At 31.2% G+C, this 20,060-nt stretch overlaps 1 protein-coding gene across 1 annotated transcript; it reads left to right on the top strand.

Annotated features, from left to right (window-relative positions):
* Positions 1-1,823: 1,823 nt before the first annotated feature.
* On the top strand, positions 1,824-14,487 carry LOC131619833 (probable polygalacturonase At3g15720). Its single transcript, XM_058890883.1, has 8 exons — positions 1,824-1,970; positions 10,787-10,918; positions 12,697-12,861; positions 13,011-13,218; positions 13,414-13,495; positions 13,664-13,772; positions 14,010-14,111; positions 14,257-14,487. Exons 1-8 carry the CDS (start codon positions 1,824-1,826, stop codon positions 14,485-14,487), a joined length of 1,176 nt encoding a protein of 391 aa, XP_058746866.1.
* The last annotated feature ends 5,573 nt before the right edge of the window (positions 14,488-20,060 follow it).

The raw sequence follows: 20,060 nt of genomic DNA, 5'->3' as shown, positions 1-20,060 counted from the left end.
CACGCAAATGCTAAAGAATTAAACAAGAACACAAAATCCACCTATGCACAATATCATTTAATAAAAAATACAATCGCAGGCCGAAACCTAAAAATGAAGTTCAGTGATTCTACGCACAATTGGAAATTGCACTTATTCAACCTGTCTGCAAAAATTTACTATTACTTTGAGCTAAATAAAACAACTTAATAAAACAAAGTTGGTTGTTTGAAAAATTAAAATATTCGGACAAAATTAGGATATGACATAAATGATAACAACTAAAGCTATCAATCTTGCTCATATATTTTCAATTTTTAGATACCTAAAAAAGTAAGGTTGAATTCACCTTTGTTTTAGCGGTTGAATTCATGTGCTTCTAATTCCTATTGCCGATGTGTTCCTTATATCATGTGAGTTACTGTTGCTGTAAAAATAAATGTTATTTTTCGTTTTAAACTCTTAAATTTAGGGGCCGTTTGTTTTGACTTTTTTAAAATTGAATTTTACAGCGTAATATAATTTTGTGAAAAAAAAAATTTACAAAAAACTTTTCATAAAAGCTTCTGATAAAAATTTGGTTCAAATAGCTATTCTTAAAATGTTATTTTAGATATTTCATCGAAACTTTTTTTAGATATCAAAATTTTAAAAAATCACTTAATAATATAAGTCTATGTTATAAGAAGTCAAAATTACTCTTTCAATTTAAAAAAACGAATATAAAAAATTTGAAAATACAACTTTTTAAAAAAATTGTGATTTCGACTATATTTTAATCTTTAATAATATAAATTTATGTTATAAGAAGTCAAAATTACTCTTTCAATTTTAAAAAAACGAATATAAAAAAAACTTGTAATATTTTAAAAAACAGTGTAAAATTTAATTTTGAAAATACAAAGAAAAATTCAATTTTTTAAAGCTAAAACAAATATTTTATTTTGACGTTTGGAGGAAAAATGAGATAAGAACTATAGAAAGTTTGTTTTTCTCATAACACATAATCTACCTAATTTAAAAAAGTTTTAAAAATTCCTTTAATAGATAATTATCCATATTCGTACTTGTACTCATTTTACGAATTTTTCCCTACCTACTATGAGCATTTTTTTTTTTTTGCAGTATTCATAAGGTATGAGTCAAATTACCAACCCTAAATTCACGTGCTTCGTCTTTCTCTTCCCTTAAAATTTAAACTCTTACATTTTATTATTGAGTTTCGAGAAAAAGATGAGACATGGACTTAAAAAAAAAAAAGAGAAAGATTAAGTGAATTGAATTTTGAAGTTTTAGAGTGGAGGACTTTAGAAAGTTTACTTTTCTCATAACACAAAATCTACCTAATTTAATAAAGTTAAAAAAATTCCTTTATAACACAAAACTAGGAGAATTTATTTTACTTAAAATAAAATCTACCTAAAAAATTATATTAAAAATTAGAAAGTCTACCTAATATTTTATTTATTATGAATATAGTAAAGGCTACCATATATTATAATAGAAGTAAATTTTTTTTAATAAAAAAGCAAATATGTTAAAAAAAATTGTTTTTATATTTGAATATAATTTTTTTGATTTATTGACTTTTCAACATATTCTATTCTATTTTATTTTATTTTTCCTTACAGAAATAATTTTTTTCATTATATTTTATTTTCATTTTAAACACAAATCTGTTTCCATTTTTTATACTTAAATTTATTATTTATAAATTTAAATAAAAAAGTTGCATGCATGTAATTTTCTATTTAACCTCCAAACCGGCCAGAACTATACTTCCATCACAAATCATCATAGTAAAACTTAGTTATTATCATTTGTTTCATTTCACTCTAGTCAACATGCAAGGATTCATTGTCTGTGTTTTAGTTCTTTATTTTATTTCACCTTGTCTGTGTATAAGGTTCAATGTTATAACCACATCTGATACTACTTATAATGTGATGCAATATGGTGCAACTGGCGATGGCAAATCTGATGATACAAAAGTATATGTTTTTATATTTTATCTATATAATTTTAATTTATATATACTTCATATGATTTTATAAATAATTAATGACCCTAACAATATTTATTATGTATTATATTTATATATTAAATAGAAAAAAAATTAAAATAACCAGGTTTAATAAATAAAATACAGAAAAAACCACCTTTTCAGGGTATTTACCAAACTGTCTAGGTTTGGGACATACTGGAAGAGAATGCGCCAAATGAAATGGCGCATGCATGTCACACAAGCCAAACCATTTGGCGCATAAGAAGGAAAATTAGGGCAAGAAATTGCAAGCCATTTGAAATGGCGCATGTGGCCATGTATTAACACATAGGCGCCAAACCAATTGGCTCCTATGTGTGGGCCATTTTTTTTTTCAAAATTAACCCGTTTCGGGTATTTTCGCGTACCGTTTTCGATTTCGGTCTATTATTTTCGTAAAAACGTCTAATAAATCAAGTTTGTAAAATCTTATTAACCCTAAATAATGTAATGTATGCGTTATCGATATCGGTTTTTTATTAAAGCTCAATTTATTGATGAAAGACCGATGAACGGTTACAAGAGGTGAACGGTTACAAGAGGTGGTAAGCGAAACTGATACATTGCATTAAAAAAAATACAGATTATACTAAACTTGCGACGATGTCGTGCCACGATTAGGGCATCTCTTTATATTGTGCCCCACCTGACGGCAAATGCTGCATTTTCGTTCCATTTTGTCGCGGACGTCCATTTCGGTCCTAATCCGTGTACTATTGGGACGCCCTTTTTTCTTTCGCCGCATTGCGTCGTTGTGCCAAACTACCTCTCCATCATACTCAGGCCAGTAATCCTCCTTGGCCACCACAGGAAACGCAACACTGTAAACTCTGAGCAACGTCTGAGTCTTGTAAATCGGAGACAGTAGTGATATAGCGTCGCGGTGGGCATACGCACATGCAGCTATGACGTGTGAGCAAGGCATACGAAAAGCTTGAAACCTTCCACAGTCGCACCAATCTTCGTCAAGAAGAACCCTATATTGTTGCCTTGGCAGTCCCTCATTGTGGTCAATTGTCTCGCGCACACTGAACGTGCGATTGAATCGGTCGAAAGAAGTCACTTGATGAGTGTTCGCTTTTGCCGACTGCTGTTGCATAAATTTCATGCAACTATCGCTTAATAGTTGACCAGCTTGCCTAACATCACCCCATCTCCTGCCTCTTGTTGAGAAGAGTGAAGCCATCCTAAAGTATGTGGCTTCCACCAGTGCTGTGATTGGTAGGTTACGGATGCCTTTGAAAACGCCATTCATGGATTCCACGAGATTAGTTGTCATATGGCCCCATCGCACGCCATTGTCGTAAGCCCTTGTCCATTTGTCCCTGGAAAGATTATCTACCCAAGTACCTGCCTCTGGATTTGTCATTACAATCTCACTCCGATAATGCTGGAATGTGGGTTGGGTCAACGCATAACCAGCATTGACTAGGGCCTTTCTTAGATGTCTGTCCTTGATCTCCCGCATGAAGTTTTGGGCGATGTGGCGAATACAATATACGTGTTTTGAAGGGGGGTCATGCCATCCGTTCGCTGGATTGTTGTAAGCACTCTCTATGGAAGCGTGCCTATCAGAGATTAAACATATGTCAGGCTGGGGAGCAACATGTTCCCGGAGGTTCCTTAGAAAGAAACTCCAAGCCGCTGCAGTTTCACCTTCGACGATAGCAAATGCCACTGGAAATATGTTGCTGTTACCGTCTTGTGCAACCGCCATGAGCATGGTTCCTTTGTATTTGCCGTATAACCATGTCCCATCAATTTGAAGTATGGGTTTACAGTGTGCAAAACCTCGGACGCAAGGTTTGAACGCCCAAAAAAGCCGATGGAATATTCCGTTTCCCTGGACAGGGTTTCCATCCGGGGCATGCGCGGGCAGTGTCTCTAGAATCGTAACAGTGCCAGGTGCGTAACTGTGTAGCGCATTGAGGTATCGGGGAAGAATTTTGTATGACTCCTCCCAGTTGCCGTAGACTGTCTCAATTGCCTTTGTTTTTGCAACCCACGCCTTTCTGTAAGATGGAGTGTAGTTGAAGGTTGTGACGATGTGGGATATTATATTTTTAACCTTCAGAGACGGATCAGAGCTTATGAGAGGCAAGATCTCCTGGCACATAAGATCGGCACTGAGTTTTGTATGATCCTGGGAATTGTTAGGGTTGACACACGTGTGTTTCTGCGTAATCGACCCTATTTTCCATGCATTACTTCTCTTCCTATAAGAGGCCAACAGTCTGAACCCGCACTCTGGATTTTTACAAGTGATTACATACCGTTCCAGGTTTGAACGGTCTACTTCAAAATCAACGTTGTTCGCCATGTGCCATTTTTTTATTCTTCTCAGACATGCCTCCTTAGACGGAAACTTGTCTCCTTCCTTTAATTCTTCGTCGTTTTGGATGTAGGGCGTGAAGAAGATGTCAGATGATGGTTCGTCACCTTGGAGGTTCAAGTTACCCATATGTGCTGGAGGTGCGTACGCATGAGCTGGAGGCACCAAGGTTTGCTGCTCGTCGTCGGATTCCTCGTTGAACATGTCGTCAAATTCGGTTTCCAGATCGTCTTCTTCCTCGTCAATGACGTCAACCTCGTCTTGCTCGTTGACTGGTGGGTCAATAACCTGTGACTGGACAACATTAGTTTCTTGTGTCTCAGCCTGAAGAGTGACGTACAGCTCGATGGAATCCAACCCACAGTATTCGTGGGTGGTGAACATATCTTGCAAGTCTTCGTCATTGGCAATCTCCATTTCATAAAACTTGACGGTGTTGTCTTCATTGAAATTGGGACATTGGTAAAAAACGCTTGCAATAGGACCCATTGCAATCTTAGAGTACAGTCGTTGAATGAAGTACGAAAATGTTGCTCTTTTGCTCAACAACAATGGTACAACCTGAGTGTTTCTCATCACAAAACCGGCTATCTCATGAGAGTAGGTCTCACCGTTTAGATGGGCATGGACAAGATACTGGGTTGATGAAGTCATTTTTGGAGGGGAAAGTGTGCGGGTGTTGTAATCTCAGGTCAGATTAGGTAAAATTGTTGGTGTGAGTTGTAATGTTCAGTATATGTTGGATGTCTTATAAATTGAGGTTCATATGTCCTTGCATTATCTCAACACATAGACACGCTGATCTATGTCCTGTACCCCATCACGCGTCTGAAATGATTCCTGATAAGATTCCTGTAACGATTCCCCTAGGCAGAGCATGCATGCAACCCTATCTGGCAGCTAGTTCTGCAATAATTATATATATATATATTTATATATATATATAAATAAATAAATAAATAAATATATACATATATATATATATATATATATATATATATATAAATAAATATATATATATATATATATATATATTTATATATATATATATATATATATAAATAAATAAATAAATAAATATATACATATATATATATATATATATATATATATAATTATATATATATATATATATATATAAATAAATAAATATATATATAAATAAATATATATATATATATAAATAAATATATATATATATATTTATTTTTATATATATATATATATATATATATAATTATATATAAATATAGATTAATATATATATATATATATATATATATATATATATATATATATATATATATATATATATATATATATATATATATATATATATATATATATATATATATATATATAAATATAGATATATATATATATGGTGGTTCTTACAGACCCACTAGTATAGGTCTGCCACTATCTTCCGAATTGATTATAAAAGACAGGCACACTGATCTAGGTCTGCAACAGGATTCCGTATTGACTGTAAAAGACAGACACACTGATCTATGCCTGCCACCAGATTCCGAATTGATTAAAAAAGGACAGTCACACTGATCTAGGTCTGTTCATATATATTTTATTTAATAAACAAATAAATTTGTAATTAATAATTATTTGTATTTTAATAATATATTTTACTAATTATAACTATAGTTAATAATTACGTATATAAATTATCAATTATATGTATGTTAATTATTGTACCCGTCCACTAGGTTAAATATTGTCCAGACGAAAACAACTAACACAACAACCACATTTTTTTTAATTCCATGACCATGCGTTGACAACACAAAACCATCGGTAAATCACGATGTTACGTTGCAGAATACAAAAGAAGAGAAAAGAACACAGAACAACTAGTACTCTTTGCAACAAATAAAACAACAGTTAATCTAAACTACTCTAGTGTCACTGCAATAACAAGGGGATCTTCAACGCCTCGGTTAACTTCTCCACTGTGTGTCCAAAACATTAGATCCACGTCCACATCGTCTTTTACACGATCCCAATAATACATGTAGGTGCCTTCAGGGTTATTATCGGTCAACGTAATGTATGGACACCGGTATTCTAGCTGTTTAACTTTTCTGGTTGGACCATCGAGTTGACGAAACCCAGTGTTGATGGCTCTAACAACTCTCTGGAAATTCCAGTGAGGGTTGAGGCAAACCCGCATGTGACTACCTTCCTCATAGAAGACCACCGCCCAAACAGAGTTCATTTTTAAGTGTTTACACTATGACTGAAAGAAGGGTTGGGACTTCAACTCCACACAGACACTGCTATTTATAGCGGGTGGAAGGCAGAGGGAAATTTTATTGTTAATTATTAATAACTTTAATAAAATATCATTTCATTGAAATATGTTAACAACATTTAATTGAAAGGTACAGATATGCTAAGAGCATTTAATTGAACAATACAGAAGTTACTGAAATGATATAGAAATAGTAGCGCCTAGGATATAACAACGGTTAAAACAATGTCTTCTCTGTCCTCCATCATTAGAGTGCATTGGATGTCGTCTTCCATAGTCTCCCACCAACGCTGCCTTTCGAGAAAAACACCTCCCCTTGTTCGAAGTCTCTTGATAGATCGGATTTGTTCGCCTGGAACGAACTCCCCGTCCAGAAACCTGAGGATGTTTCTCTTAAGCTGCTCCATGGTTTGGATATTCCAGAACATCACTTGCATGGGAGGTTTGACTGCCGAGAAGATAACGTAGCCGTTCCTTCTACGAACGTCCGGTTGATAATTCAGACGCCTAACAGGAGGTGGAGGCTCAGAAGTCCGGTGCGAACCATCTGGCCTTATTCGAGTTCTCATTTTTCAGTGTGGGTATTAGTGCGCCCGAAACCCTAATTTATAGAGGCATAGACGTCTTGCCGTTGCCTCATTTTCTCATTAGGGTTTCTTCTGGGAAGACCAAGTAGGTAACAGTACCAAAACCCTAATTCATAAACGGAAACCCTAATTTAGAAGAATTTTTTAAAAAAAATGCCAATTGATTTGGCGCATGCCTTGTTGGTGTGGACCACCACCTGGCCCCACATGGTCCCCACATGCATGTGCTGAAACGATTCCAGGAGTTACTGTAAACCAGCATGGAGTTACTGTTAACAAGCATGCGACTGTAAAAATTTCTGCTAAGATTCCTGATCAGATTCCTGCCAGGATTCCTCCTACTCCTGCATGCATGCTACCCGAGCTGTCACATAGACCTGAGCTGCATGCATCTAACCATGCCTTGTCACCGATACTTTGACTGCATGCATGCCAACACATCCTGCAGAAGCAACACCAAACAATTATGGCTGTGTTGACATGTCAAGCATGCATGATGTTACCGTTTTTCCCTCATCAATATATATAGCACTTGGAATTCTGCAGATACATCACCATTGTAACTCATCTACTCTTAGAACAATCCTTTTGCAATCAGCTTACGAATTTTCAGCCTTCAACCATGTCTCTCCTAACCATGGGCGAAACACACAGAGGAACCCCCCAGAACATCGCTACCTTCGTAAGTGTATTAGTGTTACTTTAAAATCACGCCTTGCTAACTGATAAACTAACTGTTTTTTTTGGCATTCTTACTCTTTTCAGAACGTTCAACGCTTTCGCACTCGTAGTAAACATACCATCGCCCCGGACGAACGCATTATACCATACCTGAACATTGCTGGTTTCGGTCCGATTAGCAGGATCGCCGAGTCTTCTATTGACCACAAGTTTGTTCTTGCTTTGCTAGAACGTTGGAGGCCAGAAACACACACCTTCCATCTTCCGACAGGGGAGTGCACCATCACCCTTGAAGACGTCCATATGCTACTAGGCCTTCCTGTTGATGGTAAGGCAATTAATGGTTGTGTTATGCAGGCGAATAGCTTATGCCAAGAGGCACTTGGAATAGACTTGATAGAAGGAGCCGTTGGTGCTAGGGGGCAAGGTGTTAACCTCAAGAGGTTAAAGGATTATTATAAAATTTTTCACTTGAATGATGCGTCTCCCCAAGAGACCATACTGCAGAAAACTAGGTGTTACGTATTGTTGCTTATAGGAAACGTTTTGTTCCCAGATAGCACTGGTAACACGGTTAAATTTATGTATCTTCGTTTGCTAATGGATTTTAGTAGAGTTGGTCTGTACAGCTGGGGGTCTGCGGTACTGGCTACCTTGTACCAGTCACTATGCAAAAACGCGGTTGCTGAGTCCTGCACATTCTACGGATGCGCCCTGTTGGTGCAGGTGTGGGGGTGGTGGAGGATGCCCATACTGGCCCCGGTTAACAACGGTAGTTGGGACTTTCCGTATGCCTTGAGGTAAGTTTGTAGTATACCATTTTCTCTTTACACAATCTACTCCATTCTAACTAAATCATTATATTTTTGTTGTAGATATTGTGTGAAAAAAATTGACTTCACACGTAATCCTCGATCAAACATAACAATGTACCGATCTCTAATTGATCACCTTGGTCCCCATCAGGTATTATCTCTAATTCTTTTCTTCTGTTTTATAAGTATTTTCCGTAAATATTTTTTCCCAAAGTAATGTATAAATCTCATGCATGCAGTTCATATGGCGACCGTATCTCGAGTGCGAGTATGAGCCTAGAGCGCAGGATGCAGAAATTTGGACGACAAAGTGCTGCTTAATCCGGTACAACATAATAGAAATGCATCACAGCGACCGGGTAATGCTTCAGTTTGGGATGCGTCAACGGATACCCGACCCTCCTGTTGACTTGGGAGTGTGGCACCTAAAAAGAGTGAACCATCAATGGACACACCAACACTGGAAGGATTTTGCACCCGATCATCGGCAGATGTGGAAGAACCGTCGCCAGTATGTCCTGAACTTCCCCGTTAGTGACCATGAAATGAAACCATCTCCTGAATACATGAATTGGTATCGTACAGCCACAACCCCAAACTTGTTTCTTGCAGCTCCGTTCTATTTAATTGATCCCCGTGCACAAAACTACATCTTGCCACAACAACAACAACCAGAAGAAGAACCACAACAACAACAACAACAACAACATGAACAACAACAACTCCGACAACAACAACGACTTCAGCAGCGACAACAAGAAAGCCTGCAACACCGCCAACAACAACTCCTACAACAACAAAGACAACAACAACTCCAAGAACAACAACAACTCCAGCAACAACAACAAAACATTTTCAGTACTCCATCCCGTTCCGCACGCAACATCCGCCAATCAACTATGTTCCAATCCCAATCTCAACCATTACAAGGGTATGAAGACCGTCATCCTTCCTCTGACCAATATCAGACCCACTCGCAACCATTCGGATTTTCAACATTTGTTGGGTCATCAAGGGGATTCGGCCAAAACCTAACCCCTGGTACATCTAGCCTTCATCTTAGTCCCGACGATGGGCCTCATGGCGAATCCTCTTACCGTGGCGCCCCCTCCGGCTTCGCAACGCCTTCAAACCAATTCGGATTTAATCAAGGTAGTTCTAGTGCTGTTGGATGCTATGAACCCGAAGTCTTTTCCCAACCAACACCACCGCCACGACTAAACACATTTGAGGGAATGGGTAACCGACTTTACAACAGCGGTTTTCCGGATAATTATGGGGGCATCGACGAATTCATAGACAGCGATCCACGTGACATCCCAGTACCAGCCCCGGTGACACAAACCCAACAAGAAGCACAAAGGGGCAGGGGTAGGGCTAGGGCAAGAGGCGGTGTCAATATTCGCGGCGGAATCAACGATCGCGGTAAACGGCTCATTACAAGACCAGGTTGCGGAACGGATGGCTATCTTGGTGATGGCCGTCATTGATCATTTTGTTGTACTTTTCATTAGTCTTCTGTGTCGTTTCTGAATTTGATTGTAACCGATGTTTAGCTTTTAAATTATATTGTAATCGATGTTCAGTTTTTAAAAAATATTGTAATCGATGTTTAGTTTTTAATTTATATTGCAATCGATGTTACACTTTTGATTATCGTTTTCTGCATTTCATTTTAAAGCCGAAAAAAATATTCTACTAATTTTTTTAAGTAAACATCATAACAAATAAAAAAATAAAAAATAAAATTATCATTTTCCCAATTTAAAATGAATTAAAAAAAATTGAAAAAAAAAAATAAAAAAAAAGGCCCTAGAACTATGGCGCCAAATGGTTTGGCTTCTAGGGCAAAACCCTAGACTTATGAGCCATTCCATTTGGCGCATGCAATGGGAATTTTAGGGCAAGCCATTTCATTTGGCGCATGCACCCAAAATATACACCTATGCGCCATTTCATTTGGCGCATTCAGTGTTCTGGTATGTCAAACCTAGACAGTTTGGTAAATACCCCGAAAACATGGTTTTTTTCGTATTTTTTTTATGAAACCTAGATATTTAAATTTTTTTTTCTATTAAATAGGCATTTTCAAGTGCATGGAGCAGTGCATGTAAAGCAGAAGGAAAGGCAACATTAGTCATACCATCTGGAAAATCATTCTTGGTGAAGAAAGTAGATTTTAGCGGTCCATGCAATGCTGAAATTCTCATTCAGGTATATAATAATATGTATAATAATATTATATATATATATATATATATATATATATAGGGAGCGTATCCGGTGAGAACTGATATCTTTTATGAGAAATGAGAACTATTGATATCAGCCGTCAGATTTAATTAACGTTTAAGATTTATTGATTCCATATTAAGAACACCTTACTGAATTTTTATCAATTATGATCGATATTTAAAAACTTCCATAAATAAAATATCTTTTCAAAAGAATATTTTTATTTTTTAATTATTAAAATATGATCAAAATAAGAGAATCTTTTTTAGAATTATTATGCTTAATATTTAAATGTTGTCGCAATTTTTTTACTAATACTATTATTACATGGAATTAATAAATCTTATGAGTGATAAATAAGATTAAACTTTATGCGCTTTTTTTATCAAATAAAATTAAAATATTGGTGATAAATATATTTTAATCTTATGAATGAATAAACAATATTTTAATCATATTTATCACTCATAATATTTATTAGTTCCATACAAGTAGTACAGATTGTCTTTTTATCTATTATGCTCAGAATTTAAATTTTTCATAAAAAATATATTATTTCCGGAATTTATTTCTTGTTTTAATTATTAAAAATTTAACACAATAATATAATTTATTTTAAATATTGATGATTGTTAAAATTTAAAAAAAAAATTACCGAGCTTACAAATTAATAATTCAACCAAATCTATATATATCTAATAATTTTAGATTATTAATACTTTTAATCAAATTAAAATATATTTGATAAATCAAAAATGTGTTTTAATTTAAAATAATTGCAATAATAAATTGCAAAAACAAAATATTCCGAACTTTAAAATAAAAAAATCAACCAAATTAAAATATAAGTAATAATTTCGTTTTCTTCAATATTTTTTATCAAATAAAAATATTAAAAATAAAATTAAAATATAAGTAATAAATTTCATTTTCTCCCGTATAGAATTCAAAAGAAAAAATTAAATCATCCGAATCAAAATATAAGTAATAAATTTACATTCTTAAATTTTTTAAATTAAAGGAAAATATAAGTGCCAAATTAATAATAAGTTATATTCATAATTTTGTGAAGAATAAAATTATATGAATTCTAAAGTATAAATTAAATTTTATATTCATAGTATTATTCAAAATGAAATAGTTAACAAATCAATATCAATTATGAAGAATAAGTTTTTTTTAATTATAAATAAAATAATTTATTTCATTCAAAATAAATTATAGATCAAAATTAAAATGGAGTTAGAATAATAGTGAAAATAAAAAATTATTGTGATTACATTTGAATATTAAGCATAATAATTCTTATAATGATTATCTCATTTTGAGAATATTATAATAATTAAAAAAATAAAAATATTTTTGAAAAGATACTTTATTTATGGAATTTTTAAATATTGATCATAATGGATAAAAATTCAATAAGGTATTCTTAATATGGAATCAATAAATCTTAAACGTTAATTAAATCTGACGGTTGATATTAATAGTTCTCATTTCTCATAATAGTATCAGTTCTCACTGGATACGCTCCCTATATATATATATATATATATATATATATATATATATATATATATATATATATATATATATATATATATATATATATATATATATATATATATATATATATATATATACACTAGTATGAACCTTTAAAGAATATGTATATATATGTAATAAAAATATTTTTAGGAGCTCTATAAGATAATTAAATAAATCTCGTTTAATTTTTTTTCTATATTAAATTGCAGTTTGAAGGAAAAATAGTTGCACCTTCTAAAGACGCATGGGAAGCTAGACCATATTTGATTGAGATCAATAGTGTAAATGCACTCACAATTGATGGCAATAATGTAGGAGAAATAGATGGAAATGGTGCTACTTGGTGGGATTGTTCAGATTGTAAAAGACCAGGGGTATGTATATATTGTAATAATTCACATTAATTATATTCTTAAGAAACTCAAGAGTTATACTATAATATTTATAAAATAAATTTTTATAAATTTTTATCGCAAGTAATTGAGCTCTAAATTAAGACATGTATTTCTAATGTTAATTACAGGTGTTCCATTTTCATAAATGCGACAAACTTAATGTTAGTAATCTTGCGATTAGTAATAGTCCAAGATCTCATGTATCTGTTAATGAGTGTAATGGTGCAACAATCTCTAAAATATCCATTGATGCACCTGATTCAAGTCCTAACACTGATGGAATTGATGTTTCTGATTCCACTAATATCTTGATACAAGATTCCGACATAAAATCAGGTTATTAATATTATGATATTTTATTCTTTTAATATGTCTTAAAAAAGGATTGTGCTAGAAAAAATCATTTAAATATTTTTGAAAATTGTTGAAAAATTATTTTCAATATCAACAACCATTATCCTTAAAATTATCTGGATTTTGTGTGTGTAATAGATCTGTATCTCTTTTATAAGCTTTCTTTCATTTAAACAGGTGACGATTGTATCGCTATCAATGGTGGCACCTCTTTCTTGGACGCTAAGAGGATTACTTGTGGACCAGGCCATGGGATAAGGTTAAAAATATTGTTTCTAAATTTCATTTTTAATGTTAATATGATTTATTAGTAGCTAGAGTTTGAATTCATGACATCTCCAAAAAAAATTGTGTGCTTAAATTTTATATTGTTCATGTATTCATATTTTCACTGATATATCTTATATGTATTTTATGAACTCATCAGTGTTGGTAGCCTTGGTAAAGATGGAGCTAGTGATCAAGTTTCTAATATTTATGTACAAAATTGCACCTTTAAAGAAACTACCAATGGAGCAAGAATCAAAACATTTCCGGTGAGTATAATAATTTAAATTTAAATATATTTATATAAATTTAAGAAATTTTGTCCATATTAAAATTTTATTTAATTCTTTTTGTACAAAATTCGAGTCCTTTTGTGTCTTTTGTTTTAAAAATTTTAGAAACTATAGATAAATAACTTTTTATAAAGACTAAATTAAAAGAATAATGAAATTTATAATAATTTAACACATATTTAACACCTTCATTGTGTCTTTTTTTTTTTACAGGGTGGATCAGGTTATGCAAAAAATATTACATATGACCAAATCATCCTTGAAAATGTTAAGAACCCAATAATCATAAATCAAGAATACAATAATTATCTGCAGGTACATATTTCACTCATAATATTTTTATCTTGTCATTTCAAAAAAAAAGTTTTATTATTTAATTTACTAATTTTATTTTCATAATATACTAATTATAATACCAAAGTTATCTATTGTTTTAATTTCATTTTATTGTAATTATCAGGAAACATCTGTAACGGTGAGTTCTGTAACATTTCGAGGATTTAGCGGAACTTATGCTGGCAAAGTTGCTATTAATTTAGATTGTAGTTCATCCGGTTGTTTTGACATTACATTGGATCAAAACAACATTTTACCTGCTGAGGACGAAAACAACAGTGATTCTGTTATTTGTAAAAATGCACATGGAAAAGTTGCAGATACAATTCCAAATGTCCCTTGCTTGTCTCAATAATGTTGTAATGTAATTCAAAAACTTCTTTATTGGATCTTTTAGGGGCTAAGACAATAAAGATTGAGTCACGATTTTACACTTAATGTTTAGCCTCATCGCTGTAGTCAATCAAAAATAATATAAATTTGTACTTTGTTTCATTGTTCATTTATCTTTTCCTTGTTCCTCTAAACTATAGAGTATATCTCTATTTTATTTCAATTGTATATTATTATAATTCTTGATAGAAACTATGAATGAATAATTATAATAAAAAATATATCAAAAAATGAAAGAATGTTTTGATACACAAAAAGTATTAGAATTATATAATTCTTTTTTTAAAGATAAAATAATATTTTAATAAAGAAAAAAATTACAACTAATTAAGTAGACGATTGGAAAAAAAAACATCCAACTAATTTAAGTAATTGACTAATTAGCTTAAGAACAATTATTAACTAATCCAATTTTATCTCTAACATTATCTTATAAACTAAAATATATGTATTACTCTTCTAACTTGGAATTTTTGAAAATATTGGACATGATACAGTTTTCTATTTATACTTTCTTAAATTTTTTTTTATAAGCAATATATATGTCTCATGAGTACAAGGGGTACTCAACCTATATACAACAACCAAAAAGACTAAATCTCCAATCAAAGCCTAAGAGAGAAAGTCTAATGGGCTTTTGCACCAATCATAAAAAGAGCGCAAAATGTTGTAATGTAATTCAAAAACTTCTTTATTGGATCTTTTAGGGGCTAAGATAAGACAATAAAGACTGACTCACGATTTTACACTTAATGTTTAGCCTCATCTTTGCAGTCAATAAAAAATAATATAAATTTAAATTTGTACTTTGTTTCATTGTTCGTTTATCTTTACTTTGTTCCTTTAAATTATAGAGTATAACTCTACTTTAATTCAATTGTATATTATTATAATTCTTGATAAAAATTATAAATGGATAAGTATAATAAATAATATATCAAAAACTGAATGAATGTTTTGGTACATAAAATGTATTAGAATTATATAATTCTTTTTCAAAAGATAAAATAATATTTTAATTTTAACTTAAGAACAATTATTAACTACTCTAATTTTATCTCTAACATTATCTTTTAAACTAAAGTATATGTATTACGCTTCTAATTTGGAAATTTTGAAAATATTGGACATGGCAAATTTTTCTATTTATATTTTCTTAAATTGTGTTCCATTAATCTTCATAAGAATTATCATGCATTCCAGTAAATACACCCATTTGAGTACACAACCTAAGTACCCAACATTAAACATTAGGTGTGCTCATAGACACGAGGTTTTGCATGTTATTGGGTCATCCATGATATTGTTGAAGTTTTTTTTATAAGCAAGGATATATTAACGGAAGACCTAAAGATATTGTTGAAGTGATAACTGGATAGAAGAACGGTAAAAAACTGATTTGGAAAATAATTACTATACACTCGCAAGTTGAAACAATCAAACTTGGAAAATCACCTCAAATTCCTCGAGTTAGTAAAAACAAGCTCAAAGGCAAACACACAACTATTAATATACACAAAATAAAAGACCTGATGAAATTTTCTAAACAAATTTAAAAGTGAGATTTGAAATTTAACAACTGGTCCTATCTAAATTTGTTTAGACAATTGCATCACACTACCTAAACTAAACAAAAAATAAAAAAGAATAAACATGCTTGTTTTATGTCGTAAGCTCGATGCCTGTTATTTAAGAACATTCCTTCAAGTTACTTCTGTTCAGAAATTCCTTACCACACACAAGAAAACGTAAAAGGAAATAAACAATAATATAAAAAATTCAGAAGTATAAGTATAAATATAAACAAGTAAGAATACACAATATCTGCGATATATAAAACTCAAAACCAAAGAGACTATTACGATGCAAGTTAATAAACACCAATCCCCGACAACATTGTCATTTTGTTGAAGCGCTATAGCGGTAAGCAACAAAAATTTTGAAAATATTTATCTGGGAAACTTATCGTCTCCACAGAAATCTGTGGCATTGAACTGCCATTCAAAAATTTCCAAAGTTATGAGTTTGGATTGAATGGTTAAAGCATAAAAATGGAAAAGTAAATATTAACACAAAGATAATTCATTCCTCAAAGAGAAGTAAATAATAAGACATTGCATATAATAATCTACTTCTCACAAGTTTAAAATTATCGACCAGTTATACTCAACCTACAATACTCATCAGTATCATCCAGTGTTGCTCAAACCTAAATAATATTTCAAAAGAACAATTATTAACTACTCTAATTTTATCTCTAACATTATCTTTTAAACTAAAGTATATGTATTACTCTTCTAATTTGGAATTTTTGAAAATACTGGACATGACAAATTTTTCTATTTATATTTTCTTAAATTGTGTTTCATTAATCTTCGTAAGAATTATCATGCATTCCAGTAAATACACCCATTTGAGTACACAACCTAAGTACCCAGCATTAAACATTAGGTGTGCTCATAGACAGGAGGTTTTGCATGTTATTGGGTCATCCACGATATTGTTGAAGTTTTTTTTTTTATAAGCAAGGATATATTAACCGGAGACCTAAAAATATTGTTTAAGTAATAACTGGATAGAAAAACGATAAAAAACTTATTTGGGTTGTTTGTAAATAACACATACTCAAGGCTGATATATATGTCACTGATATATGTAACCCATGGAGTATTATATTATCCTTAAATATTGAGAGTCGACACTTAAGCTAACAAATATTTTAATTTATGGGTGAAAATGAGAAAAACATGCATGTTGCCTATCTGTCGTTTGTAATATCCTTATATTTTTATATATAATAAATTTATTATTTTAAATAATTTTAATATTTATTAATAATTTGTTTTATGTATAAACTGATATTTTAATCATTTATTTTATAATGAATTTGTTTGCTAAATTAGTAATAGTATGATTTATTCTAATTATTTGTGTATTTATTATTTATGGCTGTTATATATATATATATATATATATATATATATATATATATATATATATATATATATATATATATATATATATATATATATATATATATATATATATATATATATATATATATATATATATATATATATATATATATATATATATATATATATATATATTCTTAAGAAGGTTTATTTTAATAACATGCACATGAGTGTGCATTTAACTATTTTTTTAGTTAAAATTTACTAAATCACACTTTCATAAAAATAAGTGTGTGGGGTTTGCTATAATACATCAACTTATTAAGATGCATTTAACTGTTTTATTGTTAAAGCTTGCTATAATAAACTTTCATAAAAATAAGTGGGTCTACGTTATCAAATCTTTATATATATATATATATATATATATATATATATATATATATATATATATATATATATATATATGTATGAGGAGGGATATTCTTAGTCCAAGAGTAAGTTATCAAGACTTACTCCACATCTTGACCATTAATTCTACTCAATCTAATGGCTAAAAATAATAAACAATTAAATGTGGAAAGAGAAAATAATACTCATTAATTTTAACCATTTTTGTGTTAATATTTACTTTTCCATTTTTATGCTTTAACCATTCAATCTGAACAATTTTCATTTAAGTGAACTGGTGAGAAAAGAGAACACCGTTGAAAAAGATAAGATGGAAGAATTAAGTATTTTGGGTTCGTCATCTCGAAGTATGAGAATGGAAGTGGAGATTGAACAAGAACACAAATGTAATTTAATAAGTAGCATGAACTTATAAATTATCATCAAAGAAGATAAATCTTTGTTTTTCTTAAATCTTGTTTTTCAAGAATTTCTTAAATTACAAGAAATGGTTAATAGTGGCGCCCATTCAAAGCACTACGACGCTATCAAGTGTAAGAGATAAAGCAGAGCACTTATAAGCCAACGCCGATATCCAAACGTTCTTCTAGATTTTGAAAAACAAAATAAACCTCCAATTGTGGCACGGTTAAATGTAAGTACGACACGATCTTGCAATTTTAGAATTGTTTCTATAAATTAAAAAGACGTGTTTAGTCAATAGGATTTCTTTTTTAGAGAGTCTACAACCTATTCTTATACCAACGATATGGGAAAACGAAGCCTACCATTTAGGTATGTTTCTAAATGTTAGAAGTCTTTATGTTTTCTTTTTAATTGTTAAAGTAAAAAATTCAATAAGGATGAATGGTTGGTTCTCTTATATTTGGTTCTCTTTAGATTATTCAACGTTAAACATGTGATCTATGTAATTCTTCATGATTTTTATTGTAATGAATCTCAATTAAAAAATTATATAATTTTATTTGCGTTTTATGCTTTCTTCTGTCTATGAAATTGGGAAAATTGATTTAGATGTCAATTGAGTCCTAACACATAGATTCACACATCTGATTGATAAACATGTGATCTATGTAATTCTAATGATTGCTCACACTGTGACATGAATAGTCTCAACTATTAGTCTAGTTTTAAGCGTTGTAAAACCTTCTTCAGTTGCGATTGCATACTCCAATTACCTTGGAGGTTGCCTCCAACAAAGCAGGTTTTATTGCGATTAAATACTCCTAATATTTGGGAGGTTGCAAAGTTGTAAAATCACATTTTATAATTTTTTTTATTTACGTGATGTAAAATCATCCTTTGTTACAATTGGATATTCCCATAAACTAGGAGGCAGCGAGGCTATAAAATGATGTTTTGTAAAAGATTATAATTAAATAAGTCATTTTCGGTTTCAGTAATGAAATTTCTCACGTATAGGAGTAGATGATTCAAAATGGAACTTAACCATTTTTATAATTATATTTGTTACTTGACAGTATACATTTTTAGTTATATAAATTGCACAAAAACCAATCAATCGCACTCTGTGCATGCCCCATTACTCATAAGTACATTTACACTGTCCTTATACAAAGCTAACACAATATCTTAGATATCATAATGATTGTTTGGTTCTGTGTCCAATAACCTCTAACGCGCGTTTAGGGACTCTTTGGCCGTGATTTCCACCGCGATTTTGAACTTTTTAACACCCATCTACTCATATGCATAGTCTCTCTGGTTTATAGTCTTTGGACACAGTATAATCTCTTTGGCTACTTAGTTACTACTCATATGCAAACTTTTGTTTCGCCTTTGTTTTAGAGGTTGAATTCATTTGCTTCTAATTCTTATTGCCGATGTGTTCCTTATATCATGTGAATTACTGCTGCTTTATAAATAAATGTTATTTTTCGTTTTAAACTCTAAAACTTAGGGTCCGTTTGTTTTGACTTTTTTTAAAAATGAATTTTATAGCATAATATAATTTTGTGAAAAAAAATAATTTACAAAAAAGTTTTCATAAAAGCTTCTCATAAAAATTTGGTTTGAATAACTATTCTTAAAATGTTATTTTAGATATTTCATCGAACCTTTTTTTGGATATCAAAATTTTAAAAAATCACTTAATTTTGAAGTTATTTCAAATAGACTTATATAAAAATCATTTTTGAAATACAACTTAAAATAAAAGTGATTTCGACTATATTTTAATCTTCAATAA

This window comes from Vicia villosa, linkage group LG7, assembly GCF_029867415.1.
Source record: "Vicia villosa cultivar HV-30 ecotype Madison, WI linkage group LG7, Vvil1.0, whole genome shotgun sequence".
In the NCBI taxonomy this organism is placed as follows: Eukaryota; Viridiplantae; Streptophyta; class Magnoliopsida; order Fabales; family Fabaceae; genus Vicia; species Vicia villosa.
This window is presented reverse-complemented; position numbering and strand designations above follow the sequence as displayed.

What these genes read in the sequence shown, in the direction of transcription:
- LOC131619833 (XM_058890883.1), top strand. Translation starts at nt 1,824, where the DNA reads ATGCAAGGATTCATTGTCTGTGTTTTAGTTCTTTATTTTATTTCACCT. An exon ending in CAGATTGTAAAAGACCAGGG is followed by an intron (nt 12,862 to 13,010) that starts GTATGTATATAT and finishes TGTTAATTACAG; the next exon opens with GTGTTCCATTTTCATAAATG. An exon ending in AATACAATAATTATCTGCAG is followed by an intron (nt 14,112 to 14,256) that starts GTACATATTTCA and finishes TGTAATTATCAG; the next exon opens with GAAACATCTGTAACGGTGAG.